This window comes from Pipistrellus hanaki (genome assembly GCF_964339955.1).
Source record: "Pipistrellus hanaki genome assembly, chromosome: 12".
Lineage (NCBI taxonomy): Eukaryota > Metazoa > Chordata > Mammalia > Chiroptera > Vespertilionidae > Pipistrellus > Pipistrellus hanaki.
The window spans coordinates 27,041,437-27,061,238 of NC_140514.1; the positions used below are offsets into that span (position 1 = coordinate 27,041,437).

Below are 19,802 nucleotides of genomic sequence, written 5' to 3' on the forward strand. Positions count from 1 at the left end.
TTAAATAATTTATTAGCTAAGAGATGCTATCAAGAAAATTGGACAGTTTAGAAGGAAAAACAAAAACAAAACAACCAAATCAAACAGACTAACTTAATCTCGACCAGCTGGGAACAGGCAGATTGGTTGTTAATGTGGAACATTATTTTGACAATTAAAAAAATTGATGACAATGGAAAGGATGGATACTGAAAGAACTGCTTCAATCCTGATAATTAGCCATATCAAGAAGGAAAGGCAGAGGAGGATAGCAGTAAAATAAAACCAGTATCTCCTGCAATACAACGAGGCTGAACTTGCTCATTAAGGTTGTATAATTTAGGAATGGTGCTTATTTTATTCTCTCTCTCTTTTTTAAAAAATAGAGTAAATGCTGAAATAGAAACAAGGGTTGGGGTATGTAAAAATCTATTTAAAAGAAGAAATAGGTGCTAGAAATGTGTCCTGCATAAATTTGCTTTATGTACTTTTTTAGTGAAAGTGAAAATTGTAATGATTCCAAATGGCAAACAGAATAGAATGATTCATCAATCACATAATTTGACTGAATAAAAAAAACTGAACAATTTGACATTTTAGCAATGAGTTAAGGATATTCAAATTACATCATTCTGTATAGCCCTAAAAGTATTTTTTCTCTTGTCTGGGATTGGCCAAAACTGAGAATCATGCTTCTTCATATAATATGGTGAAAGAAGTGTTCTGATGAGTCTGTCTAGAAAGCATAGTCAAGGCCATGGTGGTGATTTGGTGGTGACTGAAAATTTATTGAGTGTGCATTGAATGCCAGGAACTGTGCTAAATGTTTTACATGCTTATTCTCAGTTAATCATCATCCCCATTTTACAATTGGGGACACTGAGACAGCCATAGTGTTAAATCACGTGTTGAGTCACATGTTTAGTAAATGGTGGAGGTGGGATTTGAACCAAGGAATCTGACTGCAGATCCAATATCCTACTGATTTCAGAGCTGCGTTAAATAAGGGCTGGGGTGAATAAATCTGGGAATGACCGTAGCAACCAAAGAAAGGAACTGGAAGGGTGGTTCACATATTCAGCTCAATATCTATCTGCAACACCCATTTTCTTCTTTCTGCTCAACTGTTTTTTCTATTGCTAATTTTACAAAGCAAACCAGCTATCCAAATATCCTTGAAACTGACAGGAGCCTAGAAAAAAAATCTAATCCTGTAAATACCATTTATTTATACTTTTTTTTTTTTTTTTCCTTTTAGATTTAGTAAGGAAATCATTTCTGTATAGGTTGATCCCTTGAGACACAAACCAGGATCCTGTTTTAAAGAAACAGTCCTATGTCTCCCTCTTGTGGAAAGATATAAAAATCTCCTTGGGCTGTCAATTTTATCACTGATATGATTGAACCTATTTATTATGTACAAAGAGATAAATGCAGAATTAAAAAGCAAATTTCATAGTGCCCTTTGAAACACCCCAGCATTTCAAGAGGATTTAAAGACTAGACCCCAGGTTAGAGAAAGAAGTGTACATATTATGAATCTTACATTTTAAATGAAAATTTTGGTTCTTCATCACATTCTCATGTATTGAACTTTTGTGTGTGTGTGTGGTTTTTTTTTGTTTTTGTTTTTTAAAAAAATATATTTTATTGATTTTGTACAGATAGGAAGGGAGAGAGATAGAGAGTTAGAAACATCGATGAGAGAGAGTCATCGATCAGCTGCCTCTTGCACACCCCCTACTGGGGATATTCCCGCAACCAAGGTACATGCCCTTGACCGGAATCGAACCCGGGGACCCTTCAGTCCCCAAGCCGACGCTCTATCCATTGAACCAAACCGGTTTCGGCTTGTGTGTGTGTGTGTGTGTTTTTTTTAAATACACCTTAACTACAGCCCTTGATTTCTAAAGGTTTGTGGTCAAGGAGGAAAGGACACACTGTGTCTTTCTAAGGCTGTTTCTGTTGGTGTGGAGCGCTCTCTGGTTCCTTTGGAACATACTTAGCTTATGTCTGCAGGACCCTCTCCCCAGTAAAAGCACCTAGTTTCTGGCCCATTGTAGGCACTCAGCAAACACTTGCCACACTGATTAAATTTTGTGTCCTATAACTAATCAACTGCTGATATATAACTGTGCAGATAACTTTATTTTATCAATGAGTGAAATAAGATTTCTCCAAGGCAAGTCAGTTTCCAGGATAAATAAGTAAATAAGTAAATAAATAAAGTCCCTTGATTTTCACACGGCCTAAAATTCCATTATGCACAACTCACCTTTTTTAAGTGTTACCCTTTAAGCATATCCTATAAAAATGTTCACACTTTATAAGAAAATTACCATCGTGCTGTTAAGTCTAAGTTTGACTTGGTCAAGGGCAGCCTAAACCCTTGGGTACTACAGGGATGTTGAAAGGTGACTGGTTGAGTTCTGGAAAGAAAATATTAGAATTATTCTTATGGCCTGGCTGGCGTGGCTCAGTGGTTGAGCATCGACCTATGAACCAGGAGGTCATGGTTTGATTCCAGGTCAGGGCACCTGCCTGGGTTATTGGCTCAACCCCCAGTGTGAGGCATACAGGAGGCAGCTGATCAATGATTGTCTCTCATTATTGATGTTTCTCTCTCTCTCTCTCTCTCTCTCTCTCTCTCTCTCTCTCTCTCTCTCCCCCCCCCCCCTCTCTCCCTTTCCCTTCCTTTCTGAAATCAAAGAAAGAAAGAAAGAAAGAAAGAAAGAAAGAAAGAAAGAAAAGAAAAGAAAAGAAAGAAAAGAAAAGAAAAGAAAAGAAAAGAAAAGAAAAGAAAAGGAAAGAAAGAAAGAAAGAAAGAAAGAAAGAAAGAAAGAAAGAAAGAAAAGGAAAAACTGGTGCTAATAGCTCGCCCCGAAGCCATGATAATAACTGTGCTCTGGTCTCCTCAGGTCTGGCTTCCTCTTCTCCTTAATCTCCTGGTCACTCTCTTGCCAGAGGGCTCTTAGCCTGAGCAAGTCTGTGCTGAGAGACCTCCCTGGGGGTTTCTTATTCTTTTTTTCTTTTTTTTTAATATATTTTATTGATTTTTTTACAGAGAGGAAGAGAGAGGGATAGAGAGTTAGAAACATCAATGAGAGAGAATCATCGATCAGCTGCCTCTTGCACACCCCCTACTGGGGATGTGCCCGCAAACCAAGGTACATGCCCTTTGATTGGAATTGAACCCGGGACCTTTCAGTCCGCAGGCTCTGAGCCAAACCAGTTTCAGAGGAATTTCTTATTCTTCATATTGACAAATGCTGATGCTGAGTTCATGTTTAGTGTGGAATCTCTCTCACGGATTTTTGCAGAGGGCTTGCTTACCTCCCGTCACGCTCATTAATCTGAAGAGTGGTTTGGCCTTTAGAAATCTCTGAGTGCTCGGTCATCAGGGTCCTGTTTGCAGGCTGTGTTCTCTCTGCTCGGTGGGGGAAAGGAAAGATTTTATTTTGCTACCTTTTGTGAGAAGAGTCACTTTCTTATAGTAATGACAGTGATAATCATGGTCACATGTGTTGAATGCAAAGCACCCAGCTCACCCCTCATACTGGTGGGGGCAGGGCAGGAATACTGAAGGAGGCCATTCCATATGTCTACACACTTAAAAGTTAGATATTGAGCAAACTGTCTATTAAATACTATGCATAACCCATGGACATAGACAATAGGGTGGTGGAGGCCTGGGATGGGGAGCCAGGGCAGGCTAGAAGAGGTCAATTGGGGAATTAGGGGGACATCTATAATACCTTCAATAATAAAGATTTAATTTAAAAAATAAAATAATTTTATTAAATACACAAACACACACACACACATGTTCTTTCCTCTTGCCTTGTCAAATGTGCCTTCTCAACAACCTGGAAGAAGGGGTTCGCATGTAGAATTCTTAGATTCCCTAGAGTTCCATGCCCAAACGTGTCAGTGTGAGAAGTGGCCCCCACTGCCTCCAGGCTGCTTCCTTTCCTCCCACCTGCTTCTGTGTCCACACCACGGGGGGCTTTGCAGTCTTGTTTGCGGACATTTGGCCCACACAGCCAAGTACGTGCCCTCCCACTTCCTAAATCCTGGCCCTTAAGGTCATCCTCGGACCTGGGAGAGTACAGTCCCACAAGCAGCCAGAGGCAGCCAGGCCCATCTGTGCAGGTAATTCCAGGGTCTCAGATGCCTGGATGGCCCCAAAGGGAGGAGAGGGTGATGTGTCCTGGGTGGGCATATCCCCATGATCCTACAAAATCTTTGCTCTATAAGATAAAGGAAAATCCAGATGGGGCCCTGGATTGCTTTCTATGTGTTTGACTTATTCAGTCTTTATAACAGGTCTATGAGATAGGTTCCATTGAACAGAATAGGAAGCTGAGGCTTAGGGAGAGTAGCTAGCCTGTCCAAGGCCAAAAGACTACTAAGTGGCAGAGTAAGGATTACAACTTGGGCAGAGTGGCTCCAGAATTTTTTCTTGTGAACTGAAAGGGTTTCCCCATCACACCATTCCATGGCACTTTCTGTGCAGCACTCTGAGTCCCGCCCCACAGTGGAACCCGGGAACCGTCTGTTTGACTATACAAGAGCTTAGTAAAGTTGTTGTTATGGACTTTATTCGTTCTTGGCATCACCCGAGCCTCCTTTAGTGCTCCTGGTAATAATTCTGTCAGTGTGGCGTATAATAAAGCCCCTATTCAAACTCTTAAATGAGGTCTCTAAGTTAGTAGTAAAATTAAGGTATCTTAATTTTAAGTACTATAAGATACTTTCTAGCTCTAGAATTCTGTGATTCTTAGGGGGAGATTATTACAATTTCCTAAGCCTGAACAATGTTCTAGAAAGTAACACAAAACTACTAAAAATTAAGAAGTAGTAATAACAATAATTGTTATTATAACAGGAACCTACCTACCATGAGATCTACACATATATTTAATGTTTTAAAACACAAGTTAATAGCTTCTATAGCCATGGTCGGCAGACTGCGGCTCGCGAGCCACATGTGGCTCTTTGGACCCTTGAGTGTGGCTCTTCCACAAAATACCATGGCCTGGACGAGTCTATTTTGAAGAAGTGGCGTTAGAAGAAGTTAAAGTTTGAAAAATGTGGCTCTCCTCTCCAAAGAAATTCCAATCATTGTACTGTTGATAGTTGGCTCTGTTGACTCATGAGTTTGCCGACCACTGGTCTATAGGAACCTCCCATTGCTCTTACTAGGAAACACTGCAAACATTTTAGAAAAGGTGCATTGATCTGCCTACAAGGTCCACTTAGGAAGAATCTGTAATGATGTCAGGTTTCAGTGACCCAGATCTAGCAACTAGATGTTACCCCTATTGTAATCGACTGAAAACATTTAAAATGTATTGAAAGCAACATGTTGTTAGCTCTATGACTGATTTCCATACTCTCTCTTTGAGATTAGAGGCCTCATTTAAGAGTTTGAATAGGGGCTTTATTATACACCACTCTATGACAGAATTATTACCAGGAGCACGAAAAAAGAATTATTACCAGGGCTAATGTTTGGATTAGGAAGTGTCAGATGAAGTGCTGAAGTTGGCGGTGCCTGTACACTGCAAGCTGGTCTTCAGGTAAAGGAGACCTTACACAGAGTCATAGCCGTTACACCTGAAAGACAGGCTCTCTGCTATCTAGGGGTGCTTTCCAGAGTGGATTTCTTTTCAAACATGGGTTAAAGAGGCCTTTTCTTACGCATCTGACCTGGTTATTGTATCTTTATTGAGTAGAGAATACAGAGGAACTCTATCTTCAATTAAAAAAAAAATCATGGAAACTTTTCATTGTTGTGATCTTCTCTTAGACCAGCGTTTTTCAACCGCTGTTCCGTGGCACACTAGTGTGCCGCGAGATGTTGCCTGGTGTGCCGTAGGTGCAGACAAGACAAGAATTTTATAATTTTTCACTATTTTGTTTACTTAATATTTCATAATAAAGTAATTATAAAATACTTTCTTTGTGTTTATTTGATTTCTATTCAAGAGAATTACTTTATATATAGTCAATATAGGCACAGAGTTAAATTTTTTAACATTTTCTAATGGTGGTGTGCCTCGTGATTTTTTTCATGAAACAAGTGTGCCTTTGCCCAAAAAAGGTTGAAAAACACTGTCTTAGACTGTAGTGTCTACTACAGCTCAATAGATAGAGTTTCTTTATCCTTTGTTAAAAACGCTTTTGACAGGAGATGGGGAAAAACACTTTAAAAGTCCTTTTCTCCACAAATGACTGATACTTGCCCATCCCCTTTAGTCCTAGCATTTTATATCTTCCAATGTGACTGGTATAGTTTGCCCAAAGTGGTTAGTATTCCTATAAAAACATTAAACTTAGGATAGCTTCTGTATGATAGACTAAAACCATGAAGTTTAATTTAAAAATTAATCTTTCCCTCCATGAATAAGAAATAACTTCTGCTCTAAAAATGACTGTCATGTAAGAAATCAAATAGAGAGAAGTGATTAGTATGATAATATATAGGAAATTACTATGCAGCAGCCAAGTAAAATGAGTCAAACTTTGTTATTTTTAATGGCTTTATTGAGATATAATTTGCAAACCATAAATTAACATAGTATTATGAGTTTTACTCTTGCTTGTCTAGATTGCTTATTTCCAAATGGTATTATCAAGTTTTCCTTTACACTTTCTTCAAACAGAAGTTAGTATATACTGCCATTTGGTAATACATTTGTATAATGCTTTGCAAATTAACTCTTTGCACACATATATTCTGTTTCATTCTCACAACTATCCAGGTGAGGATTGCTATACTTTATTGAATGAGTGGACTAAGATCAGAGGTTTAGTGATTTGCCTAAGGTAACACTGTAAGTGGCAGGCCCAGAACTTATTCCTCCAACTCATTTAACTAAAAGGACAACCTGGTGTAGTATTTGTTATATTAAAGACTAGATGCCCAGTGCATGAAATTTGTGCACACGGAGGGGATGGGGGAGATCCCTCAGCCCAGCCTGTGCCCTCTCACAGTCCAGGAGCCCTCAGGGATGTCCAACTGATGGCTTAGGCCCACTCTCCAGCAGTCAGACATCTTTAGCGCTGCAGTGGAAGCAGGAGAGGCTCCCACCACTGCTGCTGTGCTTGCCAGCTGGGAAACTGGCTACTGGAAGTGCACTGATCACCAGGGGGCAGCTCCTGCATTGAGCGTCTGCTCTCTGGAGGTCAGTGTGTATCACAGCAACCAGTTGTTCCACTACCCAGTTAATTTGCATATTAGCTTTTTATTATATAGAATAACTGAGAAAATGGACATGTCATGTTACATCCATCTCATTTGTTTAGGAGACTCCTTTCAGATACTTTCATGTTTTCTCAGGAAAATTTCCTTTCTTCTTTGGACCATGGCCATTACCTCTGATTAATACCTCAAGCATGACTGTAAGATTCTAATACCTTACTTATGCTTTTACTATTAGTGTTTCAGTGATTACACGCTTTAAAACAAAAAACAAAAAACACACTAATTAAGTGGTTCTTTATTGTTTTAAGGATATAGTACACATCTCTAGGTTCATTTCTAACCACAATCTAACATCTCAGGCTTATGTCTTCTTATCTTACATGAATTCTCTCTTGCACTGATTCTATTCGGTGTCTAAATGCTTTTCTGCACCTACTCTTTTATCCCATAGACTGGTGTGGGACACTCTTTCAATTTATCTTTTCTTATCTCAAATCTTTCTTTATTTCCTCTTTGCTCCATGCAGTCTTTCCTGACTTATGATAGCTGAAAAGCTCTTGATTGCTGATTTTTTAAATTTAGAATTTATTGTCTCTATGTAACTCATTGGCACTGCCTTATGGCATGGCATTATTATTATTATTTTTTAAGAAATAAATTTTTATTGATTTTGTAAAGAGAGAGAGAAAAGGAGAAGGATAGAGAGATAGAAACATCAATGAGAGAGATGGATGCCTCCTGCATGTCCCTACTGGGGATCGAGCCTGCAACTGGGGCATGTGCCCTGACCAGGAATTGAACCGGTGGTCTCTTGGTTCCTGGGTTGACATTCAATCGCTGAGCCATGCAGGCTGGGCTGGCATGGCGTTATTGATCATCTGTATTTTTGCTTATGTCTCAGATCTTTTTCAGGGCATTCTTTCTGTGTGTTTGTTGTTGTTGTGGTGTGCTTATTGGCTAGCTCAGTGCCACCCCACATATTTGTAGATTCCTGTTTCCTTAAAAAGAAGGAGGAGACCAGTTCACACCCTCTTCACTCCTGCAGGCAGCAACTGCTCAATCACACTTCTAATCTTCCTTAGGCTTTCCCACCACTCGGAGAGCTGTGTTGGAAGCTTGGGGGAGTTGAAGAACGGAGTAAGCGGTTACACTGAGAGAAGGGAAAGGGAAAGGACACGCTCCAAACGCCCCTTCTATCCTCCTTTTTGCAGTCTTTGTGTCACAGGGATTTTGAAGTGGCCACATTTGAAAACAGCCTACTTCCACAACACAGTGGAATTCATAGTTCACTCTGAGTAGGAGAAATGTCCTGGCTTTTGTGTCTTAGGGCCAAGGTTGGTAGTACGTGGCTTGAACACCTTCCCACTTACAAAATCTAGTTATCCTTCAACTAGGGGTCCAGTGCATGAATTCGTGCACCTTGAAAGGAACTGTGGGCTGTGAGGCTGCGGTGGGCACAGAGGCAGGTCTTGGCCCATCCTCCACGCCCCCGCCAGCATTCCCACTCCCACCACTGCTGCCCCCACTCGTACCTGCTGATGGTGCGGAGCGACTGGGATGGGCGCCTGCTCCCCCTGGGATGGTAGTTGCTCCCCCTGATCGCCCCTCAGGAGCAGGGGGAGGGGGAGAAGCCCTCAGGGACTATTGGGCCAGCAGCCACAGCTCGTACCCGCTAATGGCATGGAGCGATTGGGTTGTGAGTGGGGCGCTGGCAACAGGTGCAAGCACCGGGCGGGACCATGGTGTGGGAGCAAAGAATTTTCAGTAAACACCAGAGGTTCGCTCCGATGACAGCAATCGGCGCCCTGCCTTGGTCTGGAACCCCTGCTCACCTGCTCCACCATCCTGCTGTGGCCGCCACCACCATGTTCCATGATCTGCTGCCTGCTGCTGACACCCACCATGTTCCGTGTGCGCCCCTTGGTGGTCAGCGCACATCATAGTGACCGGATGTTTGGTCTATTTGCATATTAGAGTTTTATATATATAGTTACCCACATCCTCTAACTTAGGAGGCGGCTCATGGGAAGGCGCTGGTTCTTACATAGCATTTTCTTTAAACCTGGCAGACCTGCAGTTTAACAGAACAAACCCCATCTGAATGGAATTGGAAAACTGAAGTGGGAAATAAATTTGGGCTTGAATCGGCTATGGTAACCCTCAGGGATTGGTGCAGAAGAAAACTCTCAGGATGGGCGGAAGAGATTGTCTCTATTCCAACGCCATTGCTCTTTCCCACAGATGCAAACGCAGGCCACCTTTGTCAGCAGGAAACGCTGAGCGCTGGCAGGGGGTCGCCGCAGGTGCGGCTGCCTCTGCTCAGCGGGAGAACCGCAGGTGCCAAGGACGCCCTAGCGGCCTCTCTGCGGTCCCCTCTGGGCGCGAGGAATCCTGGGACTTGTGGCCTGGCTGCGCGAGCTCCACGGGCTGAGCTGGCGTTCAGGGGACTACACTTCCCAGAATGCATCGGGGAAGAGGGCACCCTGATCCTGGAGCGGGAGGGACTGGCCCCGGAGCCCCAGAGCCCCGGAGCCCCGGTGCATCGCCGAGGTTTCCAAGTGCAGCGATCCAGCCTAGTAACCCGCCGCCAGGGTTCCCGAAGGCGGCTCCGGGGCCCCGCCTCCTGAGCCCGGGTTAGATGAGGAGCCCGTCTCCACTGCGTCCAGTGACGAAGCCCAACCTCGGGTGCGGGAGGCGGGGAGGAGGGGACCAGGGCAGGCAGAGGATTCCGCTCGCCCGTGGCGGCCCCCCGGCTCGGAGCAGAGGTTAGAGGCGGAGAGAGGCGGGATGCTCTGAGGGAGAGGCTGGACCGGGTGTGGGAGCCCCGCAGGCCACGGGGCGGCGGTGCTGGGGGCCGGGGTGTCCCCGGGGACTGGCATCCCCGGGACCCGCGGCGGCCAATGCCCGCGCGCGTGTGTGCGCGTGCGTGTGCGTGCGTGTGGGGGGCCCGCGGTCCCCCGGGCTTTCGCGGGGTCCCCGCCCCACGCGGGGCCGGAGGCGCGACCCTGAGCCCGCGGGATCCCGTGCCCAGGGAGCGCAGACCTCCCTGGGGAGAGGCACACACCCCATTTTTGCCACTTGTTAATGATTCAGGTTTTCGTGGGTGAAGCGCTCCTGCCAACCGCTGCACTCGTGTCTCGTTTCCTCCGATTCAGAAACATCTTTTATGGCGCTTGCAGGTGGAGTTGGTGGTTCGTAAGAACCGCTAAGTTCTGTAGGGTGTTCCCGGCCAAGGGAGGGTTCACGGAGGGTATGAATGTTAAGCACATACATAACAACTAATGTTGTAGCGTATCCACCCTGGCTTCCTGGGGGGAAAAAAGCAAATGTTCTTTCAAATCCTATCAAAAATGATCATTGCATATTCACCCTGGCTTCCTGGGAAAACAGCAAATGTTCTTTCAAATCCAGCCAGCCAGCATCATATTATTAAGGAGATGAGTCTGGAGGATGAAAGGAGTAGTTGACAATTAACAATAATAATAATAATAATAATAATAATAAAAACTTATAGTTTGTGGATAATTTTATTGGACTGGGTGACTTACGCAATATATATATATATTCCTTTCTCCCTCGCTCTTGCATTTTGGATATAGACAGTCCATCGGTGTCGGACCCGAGGATGGCGATGGCACAGCCTAGCCGGGCTCCCTGTCAAATCACAGCTGTCACGGAATAGACCCCGCGCCGCCTGCCGGGCGGCCCCCGCGCACCGCAAACTTCAGGGCGAGAGGGAACTGGGTAAATCAGCACTCCGCGATGCGGGTCCCCGCTTTACAAGGCGCGGCGGCCCCCCCAGGCGCCTCTCCCGCGGGCCGGCGCCTGCAGGTGCAGTGAGGCGTGCGCGCGCGGGGCCAGCGCCTCGGCGGACGGCGGACGCCTCTCCCTCGGCGGGCGGAGCGGAGCCGGGCGCCCGGCGGGTCCGGGGCCGCGCACCGGCGGCGGCGGCGGCTCGTCTCCGGCGGCTTTGGCGGCGGATGATGGTGGCGCCCGGCGCGCGGGGCGGTGTGTGCGCGTCGCCGCGGGAAGCGGCGCCCGGCGCGGCGCACTGAGCCCCGGCGGGTCCCCCGCGGCCCGGACCTCGGCGAGGACACAGCCGGCGCGCGGGGGGCGCGCGGGGCCGGCGGATCATGGCGGAGCGGACGGCTCCCCGCGGCCAGCTGCGGCTGGAGTGGGTGTACGGGTACCGGGGCCACCAGTGCCGCAACAACCTGTACTACACGGCCGGCAAGGAGGTGGTCTACTTCGTGGCCGGCGTCGGTGTGGTCTACAACACCCGCGAGCACAGCCAGAGGTTCTTCCTGGGGCACAACGACGACATCATCAGGTCAGGAGGGGAGGGGGGGCTTCCCGGTGCGGGGGGGGGGGGGGAAGCTGGAGGGGTGAGGAGGGGGAGGATGATCCCCCGGGCTTTCCTGGGATCACACCCCCCATCCCCCCGGGCGCCCAGGATGTTCTCCGGAGCCGCATGGAGTAGCCGAAGGGCTGCTGGCTCCGGAGCCAGGGCAGCAAGAGGGCTGGGGTGCTTGGGGTGCTGGGGTGCAGGGTGGGAGGGAGAGTTCCCTGTCCTCCTCGGAGGGCTTTGCATCTCCAGGGAGTCCAGTGTCCGGATGCTTTTTTTTTTTTTTTTTTTTTTTGGTGGTTCGTTCTTGCTACAAGTGGAAGGGTAACTGTCAAACCCGTCTCCTCCCCTCGCTAACTAGGTAAATGTAGGTAAACGACCTGAGCTGTGGGTATCATCTTGGGGAGGTGTCTCAGTAGGTTCCTCAGCAAGCTAGAGGACTTAAAAAAAAAATCTAAAAGAAAATTTTGCTACAGGTAATTTGGGATCTTCATCCCAGATGCTTTGAAACTGGGGACATGTCTTCTGCAGTGGGTGGGGAGTTTGTTCTCTTGAGGTTTCACGTGGCAGCATGTTAGTGCCTAAAAGCTCATGTATACGCCCGAGGGATGCTTCCAGGACATGGCTGAGGTTGTCACAGGCCGGCAGCTGCTGGACCACAGCATCTTCTCAGGCAGCCCACAGGATGACCAACATCTGGTATGGCCAGGACTGAGGACAGGAGCACGCTGGGATGCACAGGACCCGTTTTCGGGGTTCTCCCTAGGAATTGGCAGAGGGACATAGTTTGGTCACTAACCCTGTCCTTCTTGGGAGCAGCCACCATCCCTCCAGCCCTTGTCGGCTTCGTGCCTGCCCAGAGGTGTGGTCCAGATGCTGCTTGCTCACAGGGAATCCCTTCCAGCCACGGGCGGTTAGGGAAGGTTCCCGGGATGTGGGGGCCTCAGCCCACAGGGAAATGACTTGCCGAGGACGGACTGACAACTGACAGATCACATTTGAACCTTCCAAGCGTGTGTGTGTGTGTGTGTGTGTGTGCTCACTGATGCATAACCACTTCCATCCCATTTCCAGGATGTTTCCACTTGTGCTCCACGTTTGCCTTTCCTAAGGAAGTAAACGGTTAAGTGGTGTAAGGTGAACGGTCTTACTATCTCCCCGGGAGAAATGATTTTAAAGACTAGCTCCCCTCCCTGCCTTGAGTATTGTGCTTGTTCTGGAGCCTTTCCCTCCATCCTCTCCTCCCCCCCCACCCTACCTGAGACCTAAATTTGAAAAATGCAGTCAAAACTTAATATTTGAAGAGATAGAAAGATATAGTTTTTTTTTTTTTTTTTTTTTTTTTAAATCTTGACTTTTAAAAAAATGCAGATTTTAAGTACAAGGAGCTCTATTGTTCTCAGGATTTGGTGGAACTAATGTAAAACTTCCTTCATGTCACATAATGACAAAATAGCTTTTCCTCTCTCCCGGAAGTGGCAATAGCTGTGATTGGGGCATCCCTACTAGTTCTGTCCCGGGGATTTTCCTTTTCTAATTGCCAGGCTGATTGTTAAAGGCACAGGTGCAAGCGATTAGCAGTGACTCGTGAAAAGGTCAGATGTTTAAACATTTAAACCCATTATGATTTTGCTCTTTCTTCATGCAGTGCTTTCCATCACACCAGGGGGTGGGGGGGTGGGGGGGGAGTGGCCATGAAACAGAGAATTCCCTGGGGTTAAATCGTGTTTATGTGACAGTTCACTTTGAGGATTTGAACTCCTAACCTAATTTTTCTATAAAGGAAAAAAAAAAAAAATGAAACGCACTATTGAGACTGAAGGTGGGAAAAGGGTGGAGTTGCAGTACGTTGCTGCTGTGACTGGCAGCTGGACTAGTGGGGATGTGATGCTATCTGGCGTAAAGAAACACTCAGATTTGAAGAAAAGATGAATGAAATTTTTTGTATGACTGGATTTGCAGGGAGCCCCACTTGATGAAGGGGGGAAAAAAATCAACTTAACGTCTGGTCTGTTTATTAAGGTTGTTATATATTTACACGGAATAGTGACATAGTAGTACGCATGCCTTCAGAGAAAGGACTTTATTGCTAAATGTTCCATATTTGGTTGGTCTGAGCGTGCATAGGGTGAGCAGGATGCTTTAGTGTGCATGTATGTCTTTGTACATAGGAATACAATGAACTCCAACAGGTTAAAAAACACAAACCACAGATCATTATGCAAGCAGTAGCTGCAAAATTAGAATGTTTATGCTTTTTAAGATTTCACTTTATCTTATACATGTAAATCTTCCTTCTTTATTTTTATCCTTAGAATGTGAGTCTCTAGTGCCATTTCTTGTATCCTTTTCATCTCAGAAACATATTAGATGTTTGAAATCAATATTGTAAAATGTTGGGAATATTTATGTATTAACTGTGTGTGTGTGTGTGTGTGGCTAGGACAATTGTACTCTCATCTTTATGAATTTCAACTGTATATCCTAGCTACACTACTGAATTTCCACTTAAAATATTGAAATTTGTCATTGAAAGAGAAGGACTATAACCAAGGTTTTAGTACAAGTGTATTTTTTGGGGGGGTGGGGGTGGGGGTGGGGGAGGAATGCTAAAACTTCTAAGTCTTGAGTTCATTAAATGAGATAATGGAAGTAACTGTCCAGTCAGCATTTGTATTAGTTTGAAAGATATATTCACGGTGCATACATTTCCTACTGCTTTCTTTATTGTGCTACTTTCCCTAGAATATTGTCTAGAAAGCAGCCCCCCTCCCCCAAATAGATACCTGGGGGATTTTATAAAACCGTGTGGCCTCTGAGATCAGGATGAACCATGATAATGGTAGGATTTGGCAGAGCTCAGCATGTGTCCTCCTGACTTAGCAGACTACTTGTTTAAGTCAGGTTTTTAGCAAGTTGTAGATATGTGAAACGTGATGTGATCTATTGGGATGTGATTTACTGGGTGTGGAGGCTTAGTTTTATTCTCTTGAATGATTATTTCTCAGTGCAGATAACAGATTAGAGGATGACGCCATATTTAGCCCTGGTAATATTGTTTGCTGTTGAGTGAATAACAGGACTCAGATCAGGGCTTGAAGGCAAGGACAGTCAGAGCCTGGGATAGTAGCTAACTTGGCTTCTACTTCAGGTAGCAGCAGATCATGACAGAGAAATGGAGTGAATGAAAGGAAAGGTCATGAACACATGTGCTCCCCGTCACCTCCCTTCCATTTCCACAGTGGCTCAGTGGAGACATTTATCATCCCCGCCGCGGATCTCTGGATTGCTTCTGACTAGTTCCCTGGCTCCATGTTCTCCTACGTTTTAGCTCTCCATACCAAGGGTGGTTTTTCTGCAGTCCTGTTTCAGGAGAAAGGGCACTGGCTTTGACTTCGCACACACTCAGTATGAACCCCCATCTGTCTTTTACTGAAGGCATCTGAGTGAGTGGCTTGACCTCTCAGGGCCTTGTTTATTTGTGACATAGGGATAACAATGCCTATATTGCATAGCTGTAACTGTTAAAAAGAACGAATGCAAATGGTTTTGCATGGGGCTCATTAAATGCGCTTAGTAGTGGCAGTAATAGTACTCAATTAAAAACAGACACATATATCAAAAACAAAACAATGATTCCTTTTAAAAATTTTATTTTTATTGATATTTTCTAAGAGATAGAGGAAGGGATGCTGGCGGGGGGAATAGGGGAAAGAGAAGAGAAGAAAGAGAGAAAGAGAGAAAGAGAGGGAGAGAGAGAGAGAGAGAGAGAGAGAGAGAGAGAGAGAGAGAGAGAGAGAGAGAGAGAGAAAGACATTGATGTGAGAGTGAAACATCCATCGGCTGCCTCCTGCAGGCCCCACCAGGGATCGAGCTGAGTCCAGGCATTTGCCCTGACAGAATCGAACTGGCCACCTTTCATTGCACAGGACAATGTCCAACCAACTGAGCCACACTGGCCAGGGCCAGAACAATGCGTCCTTATTCCCCATAGGCTGACGTTCAAATTCCTTAGCTTTCTGTTCTTTCTGGTCATAACCCACCCTTCTACCCTCATTTTTACTTTCTTTCATTTTCTTTTTTAAAATATACTTTTATTTGATTTCAGAGAGGAAGGGATAGGGAGAGAGAGAGATAGAATCAATAATGATGAGAGAGAATCATTGATCGGTGCTTACTGCACACCCCCCACAGGGGATCGAGCCCGAGCCCTGACTGGGAATCAAACCACGACCTCTTAGTTGCTAGGGCAATGCTCAACCACTGAACCACACCGGCTGGACCCTTTCTTTTTTAAAATCATACATTGTTTGCTCTCCACTTGCCATATAGTAAGATCACTCTTTTCTCTCCTACCTTGTGCTAGAGTGCTTTATTTCCTCCTTCCTCCTCCTTCCCCTGTGCCCCCTCCCCACCCAGTGGCATCGTGGTGAGAGATGGACTTTGCTGTCAGAGAGACCTGATTTTGAACAAACTACATCTACCCCTGGTTGGATGAGTTGGGGGAAATTACTAAACCTCTGTGAGTCTGAGCTGTTACCAATGAAACAACTTCTCATCTATAAAATATGGGTTTAAAGGTATCTGCTCTCTAGCTTTTGGAGGTGCCCGCAGTGTTCGGCAAATATTAAGTGTTCACCACAGGGGCCTGTTTGTCTCCACATCTGCATGGTCCCATCTGCTTCAGTCTTACCTCTCCCCTGCGACCTTGACCGTCCTTAGATAAAGGGAGACCTTGCACTCCTGAGGTCCTGCATCTTACAAGGCCAATGCTGCTCACTTAATATGTATCACTTAGTGCCACTCTTTCATTCTGAGTATTTTCATTTGTAAATGTATGTAAGATCCCGAGGCTGAGAATGAATTTAATAACCAGAGGCAGCACTTTCTGAGTGCAGATTCACTGTTCAGTGTGTGTACAGATCCATCTCATCACCCTTTTCACAGCTCCATGGTGTTGGCACTGTTGTTAGCCCCAGTTTATTGGTGAAGAAAGCAAGGCACAGAAAGGTTAAGGATCTTGCCTGTGGGTCACTAAATAGAAGAATGTAGAATGAGCATTGGAACCCCAGTCGCTCTGATTCCAGAGCCCAAAGTCATTGCTTCACTGCTTTACAGACTCTCTTATTTTTCTTAATCACGGTGGTTCCTACTGCTGTGCCTTGTTTCTAACCAGAACTTAGTGAGCTAGTTGCTCCTTGTAATTCTGTTCATCAATCCCGTGCTCTCATTGAGAGTATTTGAAGCAGATTGCATTCTAGAAATGAAACCACATTCAAGTTCATCATGGAAGATCATCAATGACTTGAAACAATGAAGCAATGATCACCTAAAACATTTAAGAAATATCTCAATTGTAACATAGCTAAAATAATCTGTTGCTGCAAATATAATTATTTATTTATTTATTTATTTATTTATTTATTTTTTACTTTTGAGAGAGGGGCCTAACTTGGGCCTGGAGTGTTGGGCAAACAGGTTCACCTGAAGGCCTGGAGATGTGGTTTCATGTTCTTTCTTCCCCTGATGAGTCTGAAATTGGGGAACATAACTATAGAGAATCAAACCCACACTGCGTTGAGTGCCTGCTCTGTAGCAGACTGTATATGTAGCCATCTTATTGAATCCCCCTCTTATCCAACACTGGGATATCATCTTCTCATTTTATAGGTAGGGCTCTGAGAGGGAAAGAGATTTAAGCAACGTCACTCAGTGATATCATCTACTGTCTATTGGATCTCCCTGTTCATTGGCAAGTGCAGTGAAGTGAAAGGTTTTGAGGGAAGGTTATAGTCTGTTCCTTAAATGATCTTAGTAAACTATAGAGTGTTTGCTCATTTTTGTTAAGATGTATTCTCTAAATTGAGTACATATTATTCTTTCTCATTTGCTTATTCATCAAAGACTCATTTCACATCTAGAACGTACCTGGTGCAGGGCGTACAACAGTGAACATGACTGAGTTCCCGCCCCCGTTCTGGGCTGGGAGACCGGTAATGAATGAACAAGAAAAGAAAAAAAAAAAAGGTGAACATCATTGTGATTAATACTAAAAAGCGAATCATTATAGAGAGGAACTGGATTGGGTGGGGGTATGGGAGCTACCTTAGATAAGGTTTTCCAGAGCAGCTCTCTATGGAGATGGCATTTCAGCTGAGACCTGAAGGATGAGAAGGGACAGATACGTGAGGCTGCTGTGGTAGAGGAGAGGTCACGGGCAAAGGCACCAGGGTGGGAAAGAACTTGGTACGCCCCAACTTCTGGCGTAGGTACCCAGAGAAAGACCAAGGTCATTGGAATTCTCATCCAGGTGATTAATGCCTCGCGGGTTATGGCACCCTATGTCCTCCATTTCCCAGGACAGTCACAAATACTTTGTTCAGTTACTGCCATGGGTGCCCTTGTTCTTGTCGTATTATAGGCCTCTTTTAAATTCTAAATATGTGACCATGTTTTTACTTTAAAAACATGGTTACCATATAATGGGTTGTTTTGAAGCTTGAAAAACATTGCCCTGGTATATACTCTCCTGTAAAGAATGATATTGGGCTCACCGCCAACGGTCAGTTTGAATGTATAGATTATATTGTGGTGAAGTGAACCCGGGACCCCCATAGCAACATCTGTAGGTGGGGCTGCCCTAGAGGGCGGATCTGACCACTTTTGCCAGGTAGGTGACATTATTGCCTCCAGAGAGAAAGAGGAAGCAGCTGGGAAGGCTGACTTGCTGCCTCTGCTTCTGGGACTGACACTTCCCCAATAGATTGGAGCCGCATGGAAAGCCATCCTTCAACCAGTGGACTACACGTCTTCAGTAGTCAGGCTCCTCCTGTAGATTTCACTTGAGTTTGTCATACGTGGATTTGTCTTGAATGTAATTAAAGTATTTATGAGCAGATAGTTATTCTCAAGTATCATTGTGCATAGGGGTCACCTCTGCACTGAGTCAGTAAGTCAAGGGTGAGACCTGACATGCTGCATTTCTAAACAGCTCCCAAGGGATGCTGATGCTGGTTCACAGACCACGCTACTCAGCAAGACTTTAGGGATCTCATTGATATGTTTCAGAGCTATATAGTGTTTCTTTCAACCCAAAAATATAGCCCACAAGTGAAATAGACTTTGAATAATATATATAACCCATATATTTATTATATTCTTAAATGAATAGAATCATTCATTTAAATTAAGTTGGCACATAGCCTACTGTTCCTTCTCCTATGGAAAGAACCAGCCAGGCCTTGGACAGGCAAGTCAGTCCATGTGTCATTGGAAGAGTATGTCCACAGACTTTGTGCAGACATGTACCTAGGAGATGAATTGCTGAATTATGTGGTTTGACATTTTGAAATACTGCCAAATTGTCTTCTAAAACAGCCAAACAGTTTTATCACCACACCAGCATTGTGTCAGAGTTTGAATTCCTTCACATCCTTACCAACACTTGTTGTTGTCTGTCTCTTTGATTATAGCTGCTATCCTACTGAGTGTGAAGTGGTAGCTCATGTGGTTTTTGTTGTTGTTGTTATTATTAATCTCTACCCATAGATATTTTTCCATTGATTTTTAGAGAGAGTGGAGGGAGGAGTGAGAGAGAGAGAGAGAGAGAGAAAGAGAGAGAGAGGTATCGATGTGAGAGAGGTACATCAATTGATTGCTTCCTGCATGTGTACCTACCATCCAGGGCTGGGGATCAAACCTGCAGCCAAGTACATGCCCTTGACCAGAATTGAACCCGGGACCCTTCAGTCTGTGGGGCAACACTATCCACTGAGCCAAACCAGCTAAGCATCATGTAGTTTAAATTTGTATTTTTCTAAAGACTAATAACATTGATCAGTTTTTATGAATACATTTATATATCTTCTTTGGAGAAAATGTCCATTCAAATACTTTGCCCATTTTCTATTTGGTTTATTTGTCTTTTTTTTTTTTTTTTTTAAGTTCTGAGAGTTTTTTATATATTGTCAATGTGTTTTATTTGACTATATTATTTGCAAATATTTTCTCCCATTTAGTGAGTTGTTGTTTCACTTTCTTGATGGTGTTTCTTGAGGCACAAAAGTTTTAAATTTTGCTGATGTTCAATTTATTTATTTATTTTTGTTGCTTATCCTTTTTGTGTTAAAGCTAGGAAATCATCACCTAATCAAAGGTCATGAAGATTATTTCCATGTTTTCTTCTAAGAGTTTTATAGTTTTAGCCTCTGACATTTAGGCTGATCTATTTTGAGTTCATTTTTATATATAGTGTGAGGTAGGGGTTCC

General features: G+C 44.6%; 1 protein-coding gene across 1 annotated transcript in view; it reads left to right on the top strand.

Annotated features, from left to right (window-relative positions):
- The first annotated feature begins 9,730 nt into the window (after positions 1–9,730).
- The window catches only part of EML6 (EMAP like 6), a 194,250-nt gene continuing 184,178 nt past the window's right edge, over positions 9,731–19,802 (top strand). Inside the window, exons 1-2 of the mRNA XM_084900797.1 lie at positions 9,731–9,954; positions 10,789–11,519. Of these exons, the coding sequence (XP_084756923.1) occupies positions 11,323–11,519 (197 nt within the window). The 5' untranslated portion in view covers positions 9,731–9,954; positions 10,789–11,322. The remainder of the gene's footprint in view (positions 9,955–10,788; positions 11,520–19,802) is intronic.